This window comes from Saccopteryx bilineata, chromosome 4, assembly GCF_036850765.1.
Source record: "Saccopteryx bilineata isolate mSacBil1 chromosome 4, mSacBil1_pri_phased_curated, whole genome shotgun sequence".
Lineage (NCBI taxonomy): Eukaryota > Metazoa > Chordata > Mammalia > Chiroptera > Emballonuridae > Saccopteryx > Saccopteryx bilineata.
The window spans coordinates 201067953-201092044 of record NC_089493.1 but is presented as its reverse complement, the minus strand read 5'-3'; the positions used below and the strand labels follow the sequence as shown (position 1 = coordinate 201092044).

Genomic DNA, 24092 nt, shown 5'->3' with positions numbered 1-24092 from the left:
GATAGCAACTAAATTAATAAAATCAATGTTAGCTTCTATTTTCAATACACACTTTAATGTATATTATCCTGCGGCATTTGGATATTGCTTTTTCTTTTACATAGGTAGGCCTTGAAACTTTCCTTTTTTTTTTTTTTTTTTTTTTTACAGAGACAGAGAGAGTCAGAGAGAGGGATAGATAGGGACAGATAGATGGAAACAGAGAGAGATGAGAAGCATCAATCATCAGTTTTTCATTGTGGCACTTTAGTTGCTCATTGATTGCTTTCTCATATGTTCCTTGACCGTGGGGTTACAGCAGGCGGAGTAACCCCTTGCTCAAGTGAACGACCTTGAGTTCAAGCTGGTAAGCTTTTTGCTCAAACCAGATGAGCCCGTGCTCAAGCTGGCGACCTCAGGGTCTCGAACCTGGGTCCTCCACATCCCAGTCCGGTGCTCCATCCACTGCGCCACCGCCTGGTCAGGCGAAACTTTCCATTTTTTGTTTAAGATGCCAATATTCTTTTCATATGGAAAAAAGATACCTTTCAACCTAATTTTCAAACTATTTTGTCAAATCCATGAGAACTTTTTGCACTGGACACTCATCATGGGGTTAAAAAAATGCTTTTAAAATCATCTCATTAGCTATTAAGAAAAATGAATGGAAAAATACAATATGCTAGAATTCAAAGTCAATTTAATTCTCTTATGTTATTTCTAATCAGAATGACATAAAATTCTTTTTTAAAAATCTGGTTTAAGTAATTTATTGAAAACATTTGTAAATAAACAGTGACCAATTAATGTGACTTATTTGTCAAAATACACTTCCTCTATTGTATTGTGTTTTAAATTTCAAGTTACAACCACAGGAAGCAATAATCCAAATGTTCAAAGTTTTTCAGCTGTCAAGCTACCTGAAACTTGTTTGGTGACATCTGGCTAAAAACACTTCTTTATATAATGACATACTTTTATACATGCATCACAGTCTGTGTCCTAGTCTTCTTAAAGGCAGGGTCCAGTCTGCCCTCTTCAACTCTGTGCCAGGAACCCATCAGAGCACATAAAAGGTGTATTCACGTTTGCTCCGTGGTGTTTCCAACTGAGTTAACCTTGCAGGATAACTGCTAGAAATGAAGCTGCCTTCTATCTCTGTTCTTCAATTGAATGGGCAGAGAGTCTTTGTATTTTATTCACAGTCTCCTGGGGTAGTACATCCTACTCTGACAACATCTAATGAATACGACTCATTCATACCCAACCCTTGAGAAAACCCCAGGAGAAAGAGTAAGTATGCTGGTCCTGATCCCTGCACTCTCTGGGAGGCTCAGCTGGAGGGTGTCTGAATGAATCCTGCCTTATATCTACTCCTTAGAGTCCTCCACCCAGGGACAGGTTACTTTGAAAGCTAACCTCAAGTCACTAGTGGGACCTATGCTCATTCTTGGTTTACATAATAGAGCATGTGAAACATCAAAAATGACACCCATATCATGTCTCCAAAATTTAAAGAATTTAAACTTTGATATGTTTAAAATGAAAAGCAGTAAAACTTTTTTTATGCACAGATAGTACTCTTATCTCTCAATAATTTAAAGCTGTAAACAATTTCAAAATAAAGTTATTTGCAAAAGCTGTATAAGTCCAAACCACAGAATCCTTCACTATTGATGGACATCTTCGAATGTTCAGGGCTAAACTCCATCAACCTAAATATTGCATATTAAATCAGAGAATCAGAGTTTAATTTTTATAATCTCTTGAGGAAAAAAAAGAGGATTTCAAAGTGCCTGGTCTATACTGCATTGCCACTGATATAAGCATGTGTACACATATATATATGTAAGTCACCTAAATATATCAAAAAATGACATTGTTATTATTGTAGCATTGGCAATACTGTCTTGGAATAACATTGTTTTCTATTCATATTATCTTTTTCTGTAACTAACAAATACCCTTAATGGCTCTCGTAAGAAGGAGGCATGGAAATCATCCAGCTGTTGTTTAAGATGGTAAATGAATACTTTTTGGCAGGGACTACTAGAATCCTCAGGTTCTTTGCTTTTTCCTTACTTTTTCTTTGTAATCCTCCAGTAGTCCCTTTTTCTAAGCTAACAGCTTTTTGTACACACTGTTATTCAGGTTACCAGAGCAGGTATCTATTTTACTTGCCATCAATTGACCGCTGCTGTTACAGCTGCTGGGATCAGAACTTTCTTTGCAGCATAAGATACTATAGAGAAACCTCTGGCACTCAGAGGAAGCATAATAGTAAATCAAGGGATCAATACAACAGCTTATGCTGCTGACACAAACACAAAGGAGGTAGGCAAAGTAGGCAGCCTCTATGGTGGGATTATGAGAAAGGAACGCATAATGCAGAATCAAGAGGATGTTTGTAGGCCCAAAGCAAATGATGAAGATGCAGAAAACAGCCACAGATAAGAACAAAGCCCGGGACTTCTTGCTCCGGTTGGGTACCGTGGAAGAGCTAAGACACTGAATGATAGACACATAACAGACTGTGGAAATGATCAATGGCACAAAAAAGAAGATGGCAGAGAAGGTGGAGAAGTAATATGCATAATAGCCTTCAAGCAGGGTTTCATTGAGCACATCATGGCAGGTGGTTATGTTGAGCCCCGGCACCTGGGTGGTTTGTTCCTTGAGGAGAAGAGGCACCACCCCTGCGATGGCCACAGCCCAGATGACTAGACAAGTGAAGGATGCCCTCTTCATAGTACGCCAGGAGAGGGACTGGATGGGATACACCACAGCCAGGAACCGGTCAATGCTGATGACGGTCATGAGCATTATGGAAGCATACATATTACAGTAAAACGCTGCAGTGACGAAGCGACACATTTCAGACCCAAATCTCCAGTCACTTCCAGAAAAGTAATAGCTGATCTTAAATGGGAGCACAGACACGAAGAGCACATCTGCTGTGGCCAGGTGCAACATGTACACTACAGCAGGCTTCCTGATCTTCATTTTCAATATGAACACAATGATAGCCATGACATTTAGAGGAAGGCTTATTACACACACACCAGTGTAGATGGAAGGGATAAAGAGAGTCAGCCAGGCACTGGTCAGATATCCTGAGGCATCTTTCGAGATGGACACAGGTGGTAGTTTTTGAAGAGGACTGCTGTGATTGATCGAGCTTAATCTGTCTCCAGTTAACACACTTTCATTTTTCTCGTCATAGTCCTCCAATGGGAAAGGTTCAAATTTATCATTGGAATTCCTGAGATAAAATGACCGGATCACAGAAGCATTTGTTGTTTCTAACTCTGAAAAAAAAATGTTTAAATACAAAAATTTTAAAAGAGAATGAATTAAAAAGGCAAAAGAAACAGAGAGTACATTTTACTCTTGCTTTTTATTGTCTTACTAGAAGAGTGGGTGGTAAAACACAGGTGATACACAAATGAATTACATACTTTATCAGAGAACTAGCTAACTAAAAATAAATTATGTTTTCGGCACTGGGCAAACATAGAAGCTCAGTTGGTTAGAGCATTGTCCTGATACGCCAAGGTTGTGGGTTCAATCCCTGATCAGAGCACATAAAAGAAACAACAAATAAATGCATGAATAAGCAGAACAACAAATCAATGTCTCTCTCTTTCTCTCAAATCAATCAATAAAAAATACACTATGTTTTGACACAAACAAACATTTTTAAGACTCTGCTCCTCAGAGGAACAGAGGTGAATGATATACTTTTCGAGATCTGGTCTGCAGACCTCAGAATGGCTGAGTATCTGACATGAAGGGAAAAGGCAGTGATTTCTATATACTATACTTACTATACTAGCTATCATCTGTATAAATGAACCACTTCCAGGCTATCTGACTTCTCTTATCTCTATATGTCTTCACTTCCACATTTTCTCTATTTAGTTTGCAGTATCTCTTGAAACCCATCCCTCCCAATGAAAAACTGCACAGAAAGCTGAGGAGACTTCTTAATGTTATGGAGTAACAGGTAAATTCAGAGTAGGACCAAGGGCTACAGTTCCTGTGACAGTAGTTTTCCTTTACTATCTTTAGTTGTTCTACACAGTAGAAGGTCCCAAATCTCTCATCATATTTGGGCCCAAACCACAGTCCCTCAGGTTATCTTCTAATATAACCACAGCTCCCCTAGTTATCTTCTTGTCCCTTTCCTCAGCAGGTCAGTGGAGTAGCAGAGGGTCGGCTGATGGCCTTTCTTAGCTTGGTTCCAGAATGCTACATGTGGTAAGGCACATGCCCGGCCAAAGAGCCTCTTTTGAGTATCAACCAGAAGTGGGAAAAAGCTCTATTACATACTTTTCTTCACCAATTGCATACTTCACCTTCTTTCACCAAAATCATCCATTTGACATGTTCATCAAAAGAAAAAAATATGCAACACTTAGCTGCTGGAATTCAACCAACTTTCCTTTCCAAGGAGCTTTGCTAAAATTCTGCCATTATGGAGAGTTGGACATAGAGCTTTTGTTGGTCTTGGGAAGCTGAGTCGTGGGAGAGACCAGAGAGGAAGATGAGCAAGCTCCCCCCATCACTGGGGGTGTTCACAACAAAGGCTTGACCTGAAGGTCACTTATTAATGATGTTAGAGAATTAAAAAACTGGCTGGAAATGGGATAAATACAGTGGATTTTCAAACTTTTGGTTTTATTTTTCAATAGCGGAACCTTTCTATAGACAAAAGCTTACACAGACGCATAATGCTATAAATGTAGTTCTATTTCTGCTATGGCTTTTCAAGGTCCTACCAGACCAAACCATCCCTTAGAATGAAATTACCCCTTCCTTCCCCAAAATCAATGATCTGAAGACACTTATGCTCACAGGGTGGTGTTGGGAAGGGGAAGAATGAATCTTGAAAAAAGGACGGCACCAGGCGAGTTTCTTTTTTTCACTGGCTTTCAGCTTGAGAAAAGGTAGTCAGTGACATAAAGGATGGCTAAGGCTCAGGGAGGAAGCCCACAATCTTTCTGGCCTGAAGAACAAAAGGACAGTGTTTAGGGCAACCTCAGACCCTGAAAAGTGAAAAGTGCATCCCAGAGAAGGGGAACCCTAAATTCCAATATAATTTCTGCCTCAAGCTTTGGATGACTCTTGAATCATGCATGTGTAGGCAAGATGCAAAGCAGTTCTGCTAAAGATAAGAGAAGTTAGGTGCTAGTAAGAGCTTTTTGCACGAAGAGTCTGCAGTTTGAGTCCAACCACATTAATTGTCTGCAAAAGTAAAAACACCAAAATTCTTTCAGGGTCTTTACAGTATGACAGTGTCCAGAACACAATCTAAAACCATTCGATATAAAAAAAATTAGAAAGTATGACCCATTCTTTTTTTTTTATGGTACATGCACAAAAGAGGCAGGAAGGGAGAGAGATGAGAAGCATCACCTCGTTGTTGTGGTACTTTAATTGTTCATTGATTGCTTTCTCATATGTGTCTTGACTGGGGCGGCTCCAGTTGAGCCAGTGACCCCTTACTCAAACCAGCGACCCTGGGCTTCAAGCTAGCGACCTTTTGGGCTTAAGCCAGAAACTATGGGATAATGTTGATCCCATGCTCAGGCCGGCAACCCTGCACTCAAGCTGGTGAGCCCGCATTCAAGGTGGATGAGCCTGTGCTCAAGCTGATGACCTAGGGGTTTCGAACCTGGGACCTCAGCATCCCAGGTTGACACTCTGTCCCAGTGTTTCCCAACCTTTTTTGTGCCATGCCCTACCTTAACCTTTCTAAAGTTTTTATGTCCCCCCTCATGTAACATACATAATTTTTAACATTAAAAAATTGATTTGTTCACTTAATAAACAAAAAGGATAGGTTCTAGGAAGAAATCACTATGAAATTGTTAACAGAACACAGTAAGTAAAATTTCAAAACATATAATGAAAAACAGAAATTTAAATTCCAAATAATTTTAATACAGATTTTTCTATATTAATTTATTATTTTAATTTAGTATGATCCTTGCGCTTGATGCTTGCTGCACAGAAATTTTATATTAGGTTCCAATTTGGTTAGTTTTAGTCTCAAGTCTCCACGTTGTGTTATATCCAGCCGATTTCTTTTTTTTACCACTAAATCATTTACAGCACTAAATCCACATTCAGCTAAAAATGAAGATGGAAATGGTAGCAATAGTTTTCTTGCACATTTGGTTGAATTTGGGTATTTGATTTCTGTTTCCTCACAAAGCCATGCCATCACTCCTTTGATATTAAATAAAGCTTTAACTGACTCATCATTTTGCAATTCTGCGAGTTCTTGATACTGCATATTTGATATATCAGACAAATCCACTAACGTTGGCTGCATCATTCATGTTGGGAAATCAATTTGTTTTAAATCAGAAAATCTTTTTTTTAAATCAGTCGATAGAATATTCAAATGATTGACAATAACAAGTAAAGCGGTATCAATTACTTCACATTTTTGGAGCCAATGAAACTGTTTCAAGTTTTTGTTGTTAATATGTTTCTGACATAACTCAATATTGGTAATGAAACCAAATATCTTTGCTTTTGCATTGACAAGAGTTTTATTTGTTCCTTGAAGTTGCTTATTTAATATATTTAGTTTTTCAAAGATATCGGCTAAATAACTCACAAATGCTTTACCATCTATTGTTAACAGATACTTCATTTCAGGTTTGTCGCTTAAAAAATCACTAAGAGTATCAAACAGTTCCATAAATCTTTTCAAGCAGTTTCCTTTAGATAGCCATCTTACTTCAGTATGAAGTAAAAGTCTCACATGGTCTTCATTTTGTTCTTCACAAAATAGCTTGAAAAGATGCTCACATTTGGCACTAGCTTTAATATCATTAACGCACTTTATTACTGTATGTAATACTTCATTCAGAACAGGCGAGATGTTTTTAGCTACCAAGTTTTCCCTATGAATAACACAATGCACAAGAATCATTTCTGGATTCGCATCTTTCATCAATTTTAAGCAGCCATTTTTCTTGCCCATCATATTGGGAGCACCAGCTGCAGCACAAGATGTTCTATTTTTCATTGGTATATCATTGACATCTAAGTAGTTTTTTAGTTTATTATATATATCTTTGGAGGTAGTGGTGCTTTCTAATCTTTTAAAGAACAACATTTCTTCAGCAAAATGTCCTTTATCAATATATCTTACGTAAGTTATCAATACTGCCTCACTGTCTCTCAAAGTTGATTCATCCATTTGCAAGTAGAATTTTTTTGTTTTCAGCTTTTCAATAAGTTGTTTTCAATATCCTCACTCATTTCGTCTATTCTTCTGCTAACAGAATTGTTACTGAGTGGCATAGCTTTTACATCTTTGTCATCTTTTTCAAGAACCGTTTTAAGAAATGTTGATATTGACAGTTTTATTAAATTCTCTCCTATAGTGTGATTTTCTCCAGTGTTAGCAATGAATAAAGAAATTTAATAACTAGCCTCAAGAACACGATTATTAGTTGAAGTATGAGCAGTAAATAGAGACTTTAATGTTGTTCTTTTTTCAAAATTTTTCTTTAAAGTTTTAAAGTAACTCAAATCTGAATTAATATGAGCACTATGTTTCGCCTTCAAAGGCGCCTCAAGACGACCTCGTTTCATTGATTCGTTGGTCAAGCATTGCTGGCATAAAAGACAAAAAGGAATCCGCTCATCGTGAACAGCGGGTATGAACCCAAATTTTAAATATTCCTCCGAATATTGATGAGTTTTTTTCTTGCTTGCACAACTCATTTTACTATGGGCTATAATAAAAATAAGATCAATTAAAAACTAATATTAAAATATGTGTTAAAATATATTCAATGTGACATAGAGTAAACGTATACTAAAAATTCATATTTATTTAAATGTATATAACACATTTACTACACCACCACCGCAAATCAAAAGGTATCTATATTTTTTCCACTTGACAAAATTTTCTGGAAAGTTATGCTTCTAAAATTAAAATTGTCGTGCATGCACTATTATAGCCCCAATAATATTTAAAAATATTAGTGCTTTCTAGCCCCTATGCAAGAAGTACTTAATAAAGAGTTTAATATTGATAAAAATAAAATAAAATACTTACCAATTATATCTATACAATATATATATGTATATTTATTAAATCAACGAGCTTTTACAACAGTTTTGACTGACACTTATTTCAAATTAACACCAACTGAATGATGTGAAACACTACAGAAGTTGCGATGGGCCAATTAGGTGAGAATAACTGCGTTGTTTAGCGAGTTTTTAAAACGTCCGGGGTTCCCCGCGGCAGATGGCACACTCCGCGGTGAACCCAGGACGAAGTTTACTTGACGACGCCAATCACCCAGTTGATATTTTGGTCTCGTCAAACGAAATTATACTTAATAATTATTTACCACAATTATTTAAGAATTGCATTTTTTGTTAAATTTGGCACCGATATCTAGCATTGCATTTAAATGGCCCGGGGCCAAAGAGTTAAAGTTGTGTTGAGTCCATTTTCAAATTGCCCCCTTGTGGGGCATGGGCCCCACGTTGGGGAAACACCGCTCTATCCACTGAGCTACCAGTCAGGCAGAGTGTAAGCCATTCTTAGAAAAAAAGATAATTAATGCAAACCAATCCCAAGATGACCCAGATGTTGAAATTGGCAAATAAGAATTTTTAAAAATGTATTGCAACTATGCTTAATGAAAAAAAATATTTCCTTGAAATGAACAGAAAAGAAGAATATATCAAGAAATATATAAATCAATAAAAATTATAGAACCAGAAAATGTAATAAACCGGTATCTATTTCCAAAATAAAGAGTAAAGCCAGCTGAGAGCCGCAGCAGCACAGAGCCTGGCAGTGAGGGGCTGACGTCATCAGCCACACCAGCACAGTCACGAGTGGGCACTGAGGGTCATCGGGTGGCCTGGCAGTGAGGGCTGATGTCATCAACCACACCAGCACGGTCACGAGTGGGCGCTGAGGGTCAGCGGGTCGCCTGGCAGGAGATGTCGCAGGGAAGGAGAAATGATGAGCCGCTGAGTACACATATGTCCTGATTACTTCTCAAGGGTAAGAAACTGTTCCTACTATTCTCTGAATCACCAAGCACCCTGTACATGGTAAGTGCTCCTTTTTTCTTTCTCCATTAAAAATATATATTTTTTAATTTATTGATTTTAGAGAGAGAAAAAGGAAGAAAAAAGAGAGAGGTAGCAACAAATCTGTTCTTGTATGTGCCCAGACAAGATCGAACCGTCAACTTTTGTGCTTGGCCCAACACTCTATGGTAAATACTCCTTAAATTAGCTTTTAATCAGATTTTCATTTTCACATGGGCTCTTTCAGGAGTCACTTAACTGTTCTGAACTCAGTCTCAGAAACATGAAAATGATTCTAATACTCATCTAGCCTACAAATCTGAAATAGGACATGCAAAACTTTGTAAACTATAAAAAGTAATTAATGTAAGGAATTATTTTCTTTCCCCACTCACTTGAATGTAGCTTGCTTTTAGACTCAATTATTTGCTCATTTTCAATTATTTTAATTGATAATTAATTTTTGAGAGAGAGACAAGAAAGGATGGGGGGAGAAAAAGTGATAAGCATCAACTCATAGTTACTTTACTTTCGTTGTTCATTAATTGCTTCTTATATGTGCCTTGACTGGGGGGCTCAATCTAGTGACCTTGGGCTTTACTCCAGCAACCTCTGGGCTCAATTCAGAGATCTTGGATCATGTCTATCCTGCACTCAAGCCAGTAAGCCCACACCCAAGCCAGCGAGCCTATACTCAAGTCAATGAGCTTGCACTCAAGCCAACAACCTCAGGGTTTCAAACTTGAGAACTCAGTGTTCCATGCTGATGTTCTATCCACTGTGCCACCACTGGTTAGGCAGTCTCAATTATTTTAAATTGGAATCGAGGCTGCTCTTTTATCCTGTTTAGCAATGTTTAGTGTTTCAGTATGATAAGGGAAATGACCAGGTTGTGAAGTATATCATCCCAGCAATCAGAACTGGAAATCAAATTTGAAATTCACAGCTTTTCCAGAAGTATCGCTTTCTTTCCTTTATGATGCACCTAACTTTTCTGTGTGCATCTTGATCCAGTCACATGGAGGTCTGACACTGGTACTGACAGCCCCCATGGAATGGGAGGCTGCCCTCAAGGTCATAACGAATGTATGGGAGCTGAAAGAAAAAAAATAAATGGGTTCTCTCATTTTAGTACCACAAAGATAAGTGTTCTTAAAATGCTGACCCAGAAGAACCTTAAAATAACACAATTCTCCTCTGCAGTTTTTGTCAGTCTGACCAGATTAAGGACTTGTGTCACACCTGGAGGGTAAATAAAAAGAAAACACAGCGGTTGAGCGTCGGCCTAGCGTGCGGAGGACCCGGGTTCGATTCCCGGCCAGGGCACACAGGAGAAGCGCCCATTTGCTTCTCCACCCCTCCGCCGCGCCTTCCTCTCTGTCTCTCTCTTCCCCTCCCGCAGCCAAGGCTCCATTGGAGCAAAGATGGCCCGGGTGCTGGGGATGGCTCCTTGGCCTCTGCCCCAGGCGCTAGAGTGGCTCTGGTCGCAACATGGCGACGCCCAGGATGGGCAGAGCATCGCCCCCTGGTGGGCAGAGTGTCGCCCCATGGTGGGCGTGCCGGGTGGATCCCAGTCGGGCGCATGTGGGAGTCTGTCTGACTGTCTCTCCCTGTTTCCAGCTTCAGAAAAATGCAAAAAAAAAAAAAGAAAAAAAAAAGAAAACAGTGCTTGCGTGTTCACACATGCCCACACACATGAATCAAGACACAATCTATAGCAGTGATAAATTTAAAAACTACTTAATACTCATAACTAAGCTCTTTAGATACTATCACTTGGTCTGGAAATAAAACACTCATTAGGCTTTACTATATTTAGTACTTTGGCAATAAGTATTTGTTGTCAAAAATTCCTTCCCTGGCTAGGCCATCTTGGGTACTATGGTGTTTATGACAAAATCATTAATACACACTGAAACATGAAATTACTGGGCTGGAGTCCAGTAAGAATACATAATCTGTTGATTAAATATTATTGCCTACATGTCACCTTTTCTAAACACTATGAGATTGATGTTCTGAAGGCTTCTGTGGAATTAAAGAATGTCAGCAAAATCTTTTGTTTGTTTGTTTGTTTTATTTATTCATTTTTTAGAAAGGAGGGGGGAAAGAGAGAGGAGAGAGAGAAAGGGGGAGGAGCAGGAAGCATCAACTCCCATGTGCCTTGACCAAGCAAGCCCAGGGTTTTGAACCAGCGACCTCAGCATTTCCAGGTCGACACTTTACCCACTGCGCCACCACAGGTCAGGCCTTTTGTTTGTTTAAGTATGTACAAGCATCAAAAAAAAAAAAAAAAAAAGAACAAAACCCATTTCAAGAGGCTTGATATAGCCAATTAGCTGTTGCTCAAGACCCTCAGGCTGAAATTCAGGTTTGTGTGTCTCACTTTTTTTCTAGTCCAAGCACAGCTTAAAGGTCAAGAAAAGATTGCCTGTCAGTGTGCCAAAAGCTCCTGTAGTTTATCTGTGTTTTGTTTTAAGCTATGGTTTCACACAAAAAAAGCAGTTTGGGTCCAATTCTCATACTTCTTGCTAAATTTCACTTATTTTAGGTTTTTCTAAATGACTCTAGAGTACAAGTTTTGTTATTGAATATACCATATTGCTAAACAGGTTAAAGATGGACTATCTAACTGGAGATTTGAAACAATTAGTAAGCACAGCAATGCTTTCTCTGACTTTGATAAGATCTGGCCTGAAAGGAGAGTGGTGACTAGGTGCTCTTCGTGGTCCCATGGACTGATACCATCCCAGGTTCTCAGGACACACAAGCCTTGTTCTGACTCCGAGCTCTGCCAGGTAGGCTGCCTGGGAATTCACGAAGCAGAAGTTCAGGACCTTGCCCACGTTCTCACACAAAGCAGGACAACTGTACCCTGTACTTCTGAGTCAATGAACACTACAAGCCTAACCTTTGAGTAGTAAGTTTTTTTCATGCTCGCTGACCCCCATGAGTGGTTTTTTTTTCAAAAAATGAAATTAGTTCCAGTTCCAGTTTTATTAACTTAAAATCATGTTTTTTTGATAACCATTTTATGGAAACAAGAAGAACATACATTTGCCTTTATTCAATGTTGCCTTACATATTTTTAAAATAATTTTTTTGTACGATCATACTCTGGGTGGTCAGGAGGCATGAGGACGTACATGAATTTAGCACTACTCAAAGGGTTAAGTGAAATAAAAAAGAAGATGGTGAAACAAAAAACAGAAACATACTAGCTCCATTGGGGGAAAACATCAGCATTATTGAAATACCCCACCACCTCAGATGCAAACATACACCATTTTCCAATGAAAAGAACTGGTGCTCCTTAAAGAAATGGTTGGTTCTAAATCTGGGGAGGAAATATACAAGATGAGCCTTGAACATCCTAAAAGAGTACTAGAATCAGGTCATAAAGACTCTGGAGTCACTCTGATGGGGTTCCCACTGGCCAACATGCAACAGTTGATCATCAACAGAATAATGATGGAAATGAATTGAAACATTGAAACTTGTCAAATGTTTTGAGATCCACAAGTTCATAATGGTACTCAAAACTAAAACCTTTTTGGTTACCTTTGGAGGAAAGTAGAGAACCTAGTCCAAAAATCAGTAAATAAAGACAGATTCAAGCACTTATCTTTCCTATCTAAACAATATTTCAGAGAACCCAAATAGTCAGGGAAAGTTTTTTATAAAATACTTCCAGTTCATAAACACAGATGCAGTAACAGGTTTAGAAAAGCATTATTCTGAAGCTCTTAGTGAAATAATGAATTTAGTTCAATGATCATCAGTGGCTGCTAAAACTGTTAGGTGAAAAGGTGGTAGGAACTTTTGGCTGGATCAAGCTGACAATACCTGAATCCACTGAGTAATGTTAAGATCTAAAAAGGAGAGAAGAAGGGAGTGGAGGAGAGGGGAGAGGGGAGAGGAGAGGGGAGGAGAAGGAAAAGGGGAGAGGGAAGAAGGGGGAGAAAAGGAAGGAAGAAAGGAAGGAGAGAGGGAGGGAGGGAGGGAGGAAGGAAAAAGCGCACGAGAGAGAGAGACAGGGAGAGAGATGAGAAGTATCAACCTGTAGTTGCAGAACTTGAGTTGTTCATTGATTGCTTCTCCATGCCTTGACCAGGGGTCTCTAGTCAGTGACCATGAGATCATATGCTTTGATCTTATGTTCAAGCTAGCAAGGCTGCACTCAAGGCAGATGAGCCCACACTCAAGCCAGCGACATTTGGGTTTCAAATATGGGACCTCAACATCCCAGGTTGATGCTCTATCTACTGTGCCACCACTGGTCAGGCTAACTCTAACATTTTTATATAAGCATTATAACCTTCATTTTATGGACACATGGAGGTGAAGAAAGGCTAAGTAACTAATCCAAAGTCACACACATCCAAAGCTACTATGTGAAGGAGACTGATTTGAACATAGATCTGCCTGGCTCCAAAGTTCATGCCCTTTGATCCACACCACACCATTCTGTCTTTAAAAACAAAATACAGACAAAAAAAATTGTAAATTCAGGACCTCCTAAAAGAGTACCTATTTTTTTTTTTTTTTAGTAAGAGACAGACAGATAGGGACAGACAGACAGGAAGGGAGAGATATGAGAAGCATTAATTCTTTGTTGTGGCACCTTAGTTGTTCATTAATTGCTTTCTCATATGTGCCTTGACTGGGGGAGAGGGACTCCAGCCAGGCCAGTGATCTCTTGCTCAAGCCAGCGACCTTGGGCTCAAGCCAGTGACCTTGGGCTTTAAGCCAGTGACCTTTGGACTCAAGCCAGCAACCATGGGGTCATGTCTTATGATCCCATGCTCCAGCCAGCAACCCCTTGCTCAAGCCAGCAACCTTGGGCGTAAGCCAGTGACCTTGGGTTTCAAAGCCAGCAAACTTTGGGCTCAAGCTAGCAACCACAGGGTCATGTCTATGGTCCCATGCTCAAGCCAGAGACCCTGTGCTCAAGCCGGATGAGCCCAAGCTCAAGCCAGCACCTTAGGGTTTTGAGCCTGGGTCCTCTGTGTCCCAGACCGATGCTCTATCCACTGCACCACCGCCTGGTCAGGCAAAAGTACTATTTTTTAAAGTATTTCACCAAACAAATGAACCTGCCCATTCTTTCAACTCAGCAAGGAGTACATGGCCCTGTGAATGCGTAACTTAAGCTGATGATGCCTGTAGCTATTGCTTGGGAATTCAGGAGTCCTGCTGACCTTGGCTGCCCCCCCAACAACACACTAACAGCTCAACCCTCGTAGACAGGACAGATGTAGTAGAGAGGATATTCAAGGACAAAATGGAAAAACAAATCTTTAAAATATTGTTCAAGACAGAACAAAAGCAAAAGCAGTAAGTGAATAAAAATCTCTGGAGTAGAAAAACCAGAATTGAAAGCAGAAGAGGTTAAACACTGAAGAGAAGAGTTAAGAGGCTGTGGGTCTCAGAAGCTGCCACCCTTCCCATCCCACATCCTGCTCAGCTGGAAGCACCAGAAAGCAAACCTAGGAGGAAACTGGAAGAGGAGAGTTTCAGGGAAATGTAAAGTCAAGACAAAGGAAGCCTGACCAGGCAGTGGTGCAGTGGATAGAGCATTGGACTGGGACGCAGAGGACTCACGTTCGAAAACCTGAGGTCATCAGCTTGCGTGTGGGCTCATCAGCTTGAGCACAGGGTTTCTGGCTTGAGCATGGGATCATAAACATGACCTCATGGTCACTGGCTTGAGCTCAAAGGTCACTGGCTTGAGCCCAAGGTCGCTGGCTTGAGCAAGGGGTCACTTGCTCTACTGTAGTCCCCAGGTCAAGGCACATATGAGAAAGCAATCAATGAATGACTAAGGTGCCGCAACAGGAATTGATGCTTATCTCTCTCCCTTCCTGTCTGTCTGTCCCTATCTGTACCTCTCTCTGACTCTCTCAAAAAAAAAAAAAAGCAACCCACAAAAGAAAAAAACAAAGGAAAACTGTAAAGGCCAATACCCAAGGCCAGAGCAGGCGCAAAGATGACATGAGAAGTGTGGGGCTGACTCGGAGCCTCCTGAGGCCCCTGGAGCCTCCTGAAGGCCAGGACACTATCTGGCCTTTCTAGGAACTACTCTGACTCCACATTCCTCCAGACCTGTGCTCACCAAAAGTTACAAGCCCTGAGCTCACTGTCCTGGGAGTGCTGCTTTCTACTCTCTACGGCATTGGACTAAAATGAAAACTAATTCACAGTAAAACCTATCAGAATCACCACTTCCTCCTGATGCCAACTGGTTTCTATCTTCAACCCCGCCCAAGTCCTACTGCAGTTTGTAAACCCGAACTCAAACAAATAAGGTTCTATATGTGATAGAAACAATCATTGCCCTGGCTGGGTAGCACAGTTGGTTACAGCATCTTCCTGATATGCCAAGGTTGCAGGTTCAATCCCTGGTCAGGGCACATATAAGAAGCAACCAATAAATGCATAAATAAGTGAAATAAATCAATGTTTCCCTCCCCACCCACCTTTTCTCTCTCTCTAACATCAATCAATAAAACAAAACAAAACAAAACAAAATCGTTAATGACACTTCCTGGAAAACAGAACGTCTCTCTCCAAGCAAACAAGGCCTTCAATTCTTCTAACTGGGGACAATTCATTATACACCCTGTGCTAGGTTTTAAATGATGATAGAAACTTTACAGTGGTTATGAAATCAATTTACAGGGTTGTAACAAGAATTTAAAAAAGAATAGACAATATCAGAATATGTTAAATTTTAGTATTTTTTGGTAAAACTCTTGTTTCACATCTCTATATATATTGTGATTGTCCATGTGTATTTACTGAACACACACAATTACTGTGTCACAACAAATAAATGTATTTCTTACCATTCTTACTGTTGGTTACACAAAAAGAAAATACTGGAAAACGCAATATTTATTTATCATTTATTTTTCTTCCACAATAATTTAATATCTGACTTCTAATTCATCACAAACTTGAAATATAAATAGGTTATATAGGGTCCTTTCCTAAAGTAAAAAAAAACTTGTTCTCAAGTGCAAATTACAGACTACTCCTGTTATTTCAAAAGGCAGGTTCTTTCGAAAGCAAATAAAGAATGTATAAAGACCTGTGCTGACTTTTTAGGTAGTATATTTCATCGGCTGCTTTGGGACAGAGGGGAAAGAGTGTAACCTCAGTGGGTCTCTACAAGCACCATCACAAGGTAAACGTGGGAGAGGGTATTTGGTGGAAGTGGAGCTCAAATCCAGAAATAATTTCAGTTGATAGAGAGCTGTTTACTTTGACAGTCTAGGCCTAAGCAAGAGAGGGCAAAAAGGAAAAACTACAAAAAAGAGAAACAAACAGAAAATTCTGAATGTTGAAACTGCAGATTTTTATTTTTACTATGATATAGCATCATAGTAAAAAACAAACCAAGGCCGTGGTTCCTAATGACTCTTTTAGGGAGTTTTTTAGAGTATCCTGGAGCAGAGGGGCGGCCCAGGCATGCACGGAAACTAGTTAGAGGGCCATTCCCCAGACATGAAAGGCCACGTGCTGTATGATTCCGTTCATATAAAACGTGGAGCACAGGAAAACTCACAGAGATGAAAAGCAGATGAGTGGTTGTTTTTCAACCACAACAGGAGAGGGAAAATGAGGACTGAGTGCTTGACTGGCACAGGACTTCCTTCTGCAGTGATGAAAATGTATTAGAACTAGACAGAGGTGACAGTTGCACAACATTGCAAATGTACTAAATACCACTAATTTGTATACTTTAAAACTAATCCCAATAAGTTCATGTATGGCCAGTAGTTGCCGCCATTGTGGCCATGCACATGCAGGTTCTCACTGAATTTGGACAGACGGTAAAGAAACGGTGGAGCCAAAAAATGGTGGGCCATTCATTTATTAAAGTCTCACACTGGCCGACGAGCAAACAGGCAGGGCTCCCAAAACCACTGGCACATTCTCTGGTTCCACAACCAGGAGAATCTTCTCTGGTTCCTTCTAGAATCAAAGGCCCCACCAGTCTCAGTGGAGCTCACAAAGCCCCTCACCTCTGGTTCCCCATCTGCACACCTTCTCTCTCTGCACAAACTGGCTTCTTCTTCAGCACTCTGCATTCTCTCTGTTGTCCCTGAAAAACATGGCTTCTCCCTCTCCCTGACAACATGGCTTCTTCTTGCCTCTCCTTTTCTTTTTTTTTATTTATTTATTTTTTAATTTAATTTAATTTTATTTTATTTATTCATTTTTAGAGAGGAGAGAGAGAGGGACAGAGAGAGAAGGGGGGAGGAGCCGGAAGCATCAACTCCCATATGTGCCTTGACCAGGCAAGCCCAGGGTTTCAAACTGGCGACCTCAGCATTTCCAGGTCAACGCTTTATCCACTGCGCCACCACAGGTCAGGCCTTGCCTCTCCTTTTCAAAACTTTCTGGCAGGAAAACCTCTCCTCCAGCAAACATTAGCAAAACAATGGCTCTTCCCAAGCAGGAAGGTAATTTGCAACATCACAGACCTGCCCAGTGCCCTTTTTAACAATAAAAGTGAGCAAACTCAAAAAACACAAATTTTACAAACTCATTTGCCCAACAGTTCAATAAAAAGAAAAAAATTTAAAAAAAAATTTTTTTTTTTTTTTCTGAAGTTGGAAACGGGGAGGCAGTCAGACAGACTCCTGCATGCACCCGACCGGGATCCACTCTGCATGCCCACCAGGGGGCGATGCTCTGCCCATCTGGTGCGTCGCTCTGTTGCAACCAGAGCCATTCTAGCGCCTGAGGCAGAGGCCACAGAGCCATCCTCAGCACCCAGGCCAACTTTGCTCCAATGGAGCCTCAGCTGCAGGAGGGGAAGAGAGAGGCAGAGAGGAAGGAGAGGGGGAGGGATGGAGAAGCAGATGGGCGCTTCTCCTATGTGCCCTGGCCGGGAATCAAACCTGGGACTCCTGCACGCCAGGCCGACGCTCTACCATTGAGCCAACCGGCCAGGGCTAATGTTTTTTATTTTATGCTATGTAAAATTTACCTCATTTTAAAAAATAAAAGAAGAAAGAAGAAGGGAAGGGAAGGGAAGGGAAGGGAAGGGAAGGGAAGGGAAGGGAAGGGAAGGGAAGGGAAGGGAAGGGAGGGAGATAGGGAGGAAGGGAGGAAGGAGAGAGAGAGGGAGAGGAAGGAAGGGAAGAAGGGAGAGAAGGAGGGAAGGAGGGAGGGAGGGAGGGAGGAAAAGAGAGAAAGAGTTTCAAGGGGAAAGAGGAATATGTGTCCAAAATGAGGAGAATAGGAAGATTAGAAACCAGGGTCCCGGTGACTCCACTGCCTCAAGGGAACTGAGTTCCATGTTGTGAGGATAATGGACAAAAGTAAGCTAACTGAGGGAGGAGGGAAGGGGCAGAGGGAAGGAGATTAACCATAAGTACTTTGGGAAAGGAGCAAATTCAGAGCTGCTGAGAAACTGCAAGTTCAGATGCACAGCACACTGCTTGCTCCTTTTATTTTTTTTATTTTTTAGATTTTATTTATTCATTTTTATTAGAGAGAGAGAGAGGGAGAGATAGAGAGAGAACGGGGGAGGAGCATGAAGATCAACTCCCATATATGCCTTGACCAGGCAAGCCCAGGGTTTCGAACCGGCGACCTCAGCATTTCCAGGTCGAGGCTTTATCCACTGCGCCACCACAGGTCACTCCTTTTAGACATAAAGAATTGAGAGATGCTGAATTGGGAAGATAGAGGGGGTAGAAAGGCCATCAGCAGAGATGACATGAAAATATTCCTGACAAAGGGATGAGAATGCCTCAATGATACCCTCATACAAAGAAAGAGTGGACAAATTAGGAGAACACCTACTATCTTAATATGTCTACAAAAAATAAAGCCCAAATCACTAAGGAATGAATAAATGAGAGGAAGAAGGAAGGAAAAAAGGGAGGGAGGGAGGGAGGGAAGGAAGAATTTAGATAATATTGGAGTAGAAAATTACATGCTGATTCAAAATTTACTTACAGAGGTTTCTGGTCTACATAGAACAGAATCACTACCCAGTTATGTGTCTTTTGTTTGGGCTTAAGACTAGTCTCTCAGTAACAGCCAGTTAATTTGCATATTTATGATAGGGATCTATTTATAGCCTCTTAAAAATCATCTGTTTTCTAAAGCAACTGGCAGGATACTACAATTCATGACAAATGTTTACTAAATATCTTCATGTGCCAGGTCTGGGCTATCAAGTCAGTGGGGCACAGACTTTGCCTTCTATAGGGGACTGGGAAGCACAATGAAATTACTTCTCTACTGCAAGAGGGGCTTCCATTCTGGAAAGCTTCCTATCTATAGGGGGTGGTAGAAAAAGCTTGCACTTAGGAAAGAAGGCCTGTGGTTAAATCCTGGTTCCACTTTTAACCAAACTTGTGACTTAACCATTTTGGGTCTCCATTTCTTTACATGTAGAATGCGGATGACACGTGTTCAAAGAGTTTTCATGAGAAATAAATAAGATCAGATATGTAATGTACCTAAGCAGGGTGTTGGCTGTAATAGGTTCTTTATGGAAGGCAGCTGTTTCTAATTAAATGTGAACATGTGGGGTGTGGGGAGAGCATTCTAGCTAGAAGGAGTGGCAGGGGGACAGAAGCCAGAGAAAGCATAGCTCTTGGGGGAGGAACCAGAAAGGGGGGCTGGGTGAAGTGCAGGTGATGTAACAGGTGATGTAATAGGAGAGGCTGAGCACAGGCTGGGGACGCATGCTACAAAGGGAGGGTGAATTCACTCTGTGCTAAGAAATTGGGTTTGACCCTGTGGACAAGAGGGCAGTACTGGAGTCTCTCACCCAATCCCCTCTGCTACAGTCACCACCAGTTATTCTTGAACCCTTCCCCCTCCAGATCCTTATAAATTAGTAAACATCACCTCTTGGACACTGATCTCTTTTGATAAAGCATGTCATCTCTCAAATTGCCTGGACAAGGGAATGTAAACTGGTTAATGAACTTAAGAAATTCTCTGTAAATGCATGCTGAGTGAACATTTGCTCTAGGCTCCATGGTGATAAATGGCAATTTGTAATCTTAGCCAGAGATGGCTGACCCACAGAGTTACAGTGCAGGAAATGTTAAAAGGAGTGGGGAAAAATCTAGGACAGTGCTTCAGCAAGGGTCAGGCTAGTGGGCAGAGCCAGCCCCGGAGGGGTTTCCTATGGGTGGGGTCTCACAGACCCTCATAACCACAAGGAGCTGGCTAGGACAGATATTGTTTAGAACTGCTAGTGTACAGTGATAATAAAAAGCAGATTTATTTTTTAAAGTAATTAGTGATTTCAAACGCTCTAAAGAAAAGGCCCCATTTATTGTTCGCACCCAGGGCCTGCTCCTCTACTTTAGCACAGTTTCTGAGCCTTAGTTTTAGAATTGGCAAATGAGGACAAACACACCTAACAGTGTGTTTTGAGATGGTAAAATGAGAAGTAAAAATGCCTCCTGGCCCAAAGTCTAACACAGAATATGGCACTTAACATGCATTTCTTTTCTTCTCTCATCTTCCTTTCTTCTCCTCCCAACGTGGTTCCAGAATCCAGTGTAGATAACTTAGGCAACGTTTGTCCGGTTATCTTCTGTCTACGCCAGCACTGTGCACCTTAGCACACGCCAGCTGAGCTGCTGAGAAAGCAAGAGGCATGGCAGAAACAGCGACCTTCACTGCACTCACCAACAAGACAGATATCTTCCACCATGAGCAAAGGTGATTAAGGTGGATGCAGCATTTGTATAAACCTGTTCTCCATCCCACCATCCAAATCTCCAGCAAAAACTTGTATTCTTAAGAGCTTGTCCCAAAATAAAATTACAAAGTGCGCTGGCATCACTTATCACCATACTCAAACGTTCAGATCTCATTCTTTCCACAAACACTCCAGGAGGCCATACTGATGTTACCACAGGCAAGCCAGCTAGTTGCTGCAGAAGTTTGGGCTTGTGACTGGGACTCTTAACTTTTCCTAAAAGCATCACCTCAAAACTACCCTGAGTAAAGAAGAGCAAAGAAAATGATGCCACCTCTTAATCTTGCTTCATCTACACTATTTCCAGTGTGAAAACCATAGAGTACACAATCTTTCACAGATAACAGGCACTAGCTAGAATCTGTTTCTGTATGAAGAGAAGTGGCTCACAGCTTATAAAACACTATTGCTATAAAGACATTAAAACACTTCCCCCTTCACTTTATAACTAGTGTCTTTACAGGCTAAAATAACTTCTCTGCCCTGCTTTTTTAAGGGGGAGAGAGGATGGAAAATACATTTATTTGGTTAAGTAGCCAGATACTTAAAAATACACTACTGGTGGTAAATGTATTCTAGTGAGCAACCTCCACCTTGAAGCAGATCAGAAACGGAAATACTGAAATTCCACCGTGTCTGATTGAGCTGGGTCATTTGAGGAGGCAACTCTTTTCTCTACTCATTGTGCGGACTGGGTTCTAGGTAACAAACCAACCTGCCCCCCAGTCACCACACCTCCGCCCTGTGCTAGCCTTTCAGCAGCCAACATCCCCCATCCTGAGCTCCTCCAATACACAAGACCCGGGGCCAGGGGCTGCCGGTATGATTTTCTACTAAATGTGCCAAGGGACTGAGCTTTTCTCTACAACACCTTCCCCGCTTGTAAAATGTGCAGGAAAAACAATTCCAACAAAACAAAACTTCAGCAGAAGCGGGTCTCCACTCTGTGCTGAAAAGGCCAGAACGTTTATTGGTGGAGCAAGTTAAGACTCTATTTTGGGGGTGGACCTGGAAGGAACAATGACAAGTACAAAGAGGCACCGCAGGCTTCCCCAGAAAAATCCGACGCCCTCCTCCTTGGTCTCCAACCCTCTGTTCGCAGGCCGGCGCACCCTTCAAAACCAAATGTAAAGGGGCATCAGTAGAGGCCGCAAGGCAGGGAGGGTGGACGGACACACCCGCTTGGATATTCCTTAGGGAGAATCCGGAACTAAGCCCAAACGCTTGTTTGATTTCTGAAAGAAACTGAGGAAGAGAATGCGGTCGGGGACAGCCCCTCTAGAAGCAGGCTCACCCTGTCCCCAGCTAGTTCCCCGGCAGTGGCCCTCCGCCTTCCGACCGCTCCCAGCCAGGAGAGGCCGCGGGGCCGAGGGTGGGCAGGGAAGAACCCAGGGCAGCGCTGACCTGGCTGGCGGCCTCGGGTGCGGGCCGAGAGCAGGGGGCCGCACAGGCTCAGTCCCGCGGCGACAAGCAGCAGCTGCCGCGGCCCCATTGTCCTGAGGCTCTGGGCGCACCGCGCGGCTGCTCCGAGAGTGTCCCCGCCTCCGGAAGGCGCGGGCTCCGTGCGCTCTCCCTCCTCCCCGGGCCCCGCGCTGCGCGGTGCGCGCGGGCCAGCAGAGCCTCCGCTGGTGCGGAGAAAGAGGACGCTCCGCGCTGCCCCGCCGGTTGGCGTGTCTGGTGGCACTAATGGCGCGGGGGACGAAGGGGTGGAGCGCGCGAACCGGGAAGGGCGCCCCCCGGTGCCGAGTGTGCGCCTCTGCGCGGTGGTGGACCTCACTCTCCGTCGATCCCTCAGCGGGTTAGCGCCCTGGGGACTGGGCGACCCTGAGCCCCATCTCGTGGAGCGCCTGCACCTCTCTCCGGGTCCCGCCCCGCAGCGCTGTGAGCAGGGTCTCCCCCGGGGGCCGCCGGCTACGACCCGGCGGGGGGAGTACAAACGAGACGTATTTTGCCTTTGGGCGCCTTTGACCCGTGAAATACCAGTGACTCAGTCAGTCTGGAGGGGCTTTCGAGCCCGGCCTCACGGCCTGGGCGGCTGCTCCTTTGGTCTCGTTATCCTCTGGGGAAGCAAAGACGGTGTGCAGCGGACCCTGACAACAGCAATGCGCGCGGGGGGGGGGGGGGGCCGGCCCCCACGGCCTGGCTGGGACCTCCCTGTCCCGGTGCAGGACCACAGGCGGAGCGCTGCCGCCCATTTGCAAATTCGGGATTTAGCTGAAAGTTTGAAAGTGACTCGTTTTTGTAATTTAGACTTAGTGGATTGAAAAGTTTATACTGTAATGACAAGGTTGCCCCCATGAGATAGGGCCTACCTTTGGACTGAATTATTGACATTTCTTAGTCGTTTCTCTTTATTATGAGAAGTTAGAAGTTTCGTACGTGGGGCACTTTTCCAAGGACACTGTTGCTGCGACAGCAGCCTCTCTTCCCTCCCGCTCGCACCTCTTTACTTTTGGTTCCCTAACTAAAGCTCTTGCGGAGCAGCGCGTTGGAATCACCTGCTCAGCCTTCTCCTGGAAAGGAGCCGGCTGGGCGTTCCCAATGCTCAGGACAGCCCCCGGCGCCGCCTGCGAGACCGATGCCCAGAGGGCGGAGTGCCCTGGTTAAGAGTTGCTCACATTTTCTTGAACCATGTATCATGGGTTTGATAGAGTTGGGCCAAATTCAGGTCATAGGGCAGGAAACACTCGCGTAACTCTCCATGGGTTTCTGGAGTACGTCGCGCCCAGGCCCCGCGGGGATGAGCACGCTATTTTGCTCAGAGAGAGTATCTGGTGAGTGCGTCTCAGACTGCGAGGGAGAACTGGGTCCTGTCTCACCGGCCGAGTCTTGGAAAGGTCCCCGCAGCCCTTCTATCAGATGTGCTGAAGTGTTCTGCACCCTGTGCCTGATAAATACTGCGCTGAAAGTCACTGATCGGGTTTCTAAGCGTTTTATAAAGGAAATTTAGCACTGAAAGTGTCACTCACTACCAGCTTCCTGACACTTAAATTAGTGGAGAAAATACAGTAAAAATGGCCTCAATCTTTCTTATGTCCCCCACATCACCCTCAGAGCACAGCATCTTGTATATAGAAGTAGCTCAATAATAGACTGAACATAATTATATAACGGTATTTCAAAATTTCCCTTATTCAATTCTCTGAGGAAAATACATGCAAAAGTAAATCTGAACCATTAAAATATATATTTCTCCACTCTCTATTAATGGATACTATTTTCATCAATCTTAAGGTGCCATTGATTAAAAAAAAAGACGCCACTCATTTAAGATTCA

At 42.4% G+C, this 24092-nt stretch overlaps 1 protein-coding gene across 1 annotated transcript; it reads right to left on the bottom strand.

The window, feature by feature from the left end:
• Nucleotides 1–202: 202 nt before the first annotated feature.
• F2R (coagulation factor II thrombin receptor) lies at nucleotides 203–22647 on the bottom strand. Its single transcript, XM_066273595.1, has 2 exons — nucleotides 22220–22647; nucleotides 203–3287 (listed from the first exon to the last, which is right to left on the bottom strand). The coding sequence occupies exons 1-2, from the start codon at nucleotides 22305–22307 to the stop codon at nucleotides 2095–2097; spliced, it is 1281 nt and encodes a 426-aa protein (XP_066129692.1). The 5' UTR covers nucleotides 22308–22647; the 3' UTR covers nucleotides 203–2094.
• Between the last annotated feature and the right edge of the window lie 1445 nt (nucleotides 22648–24092).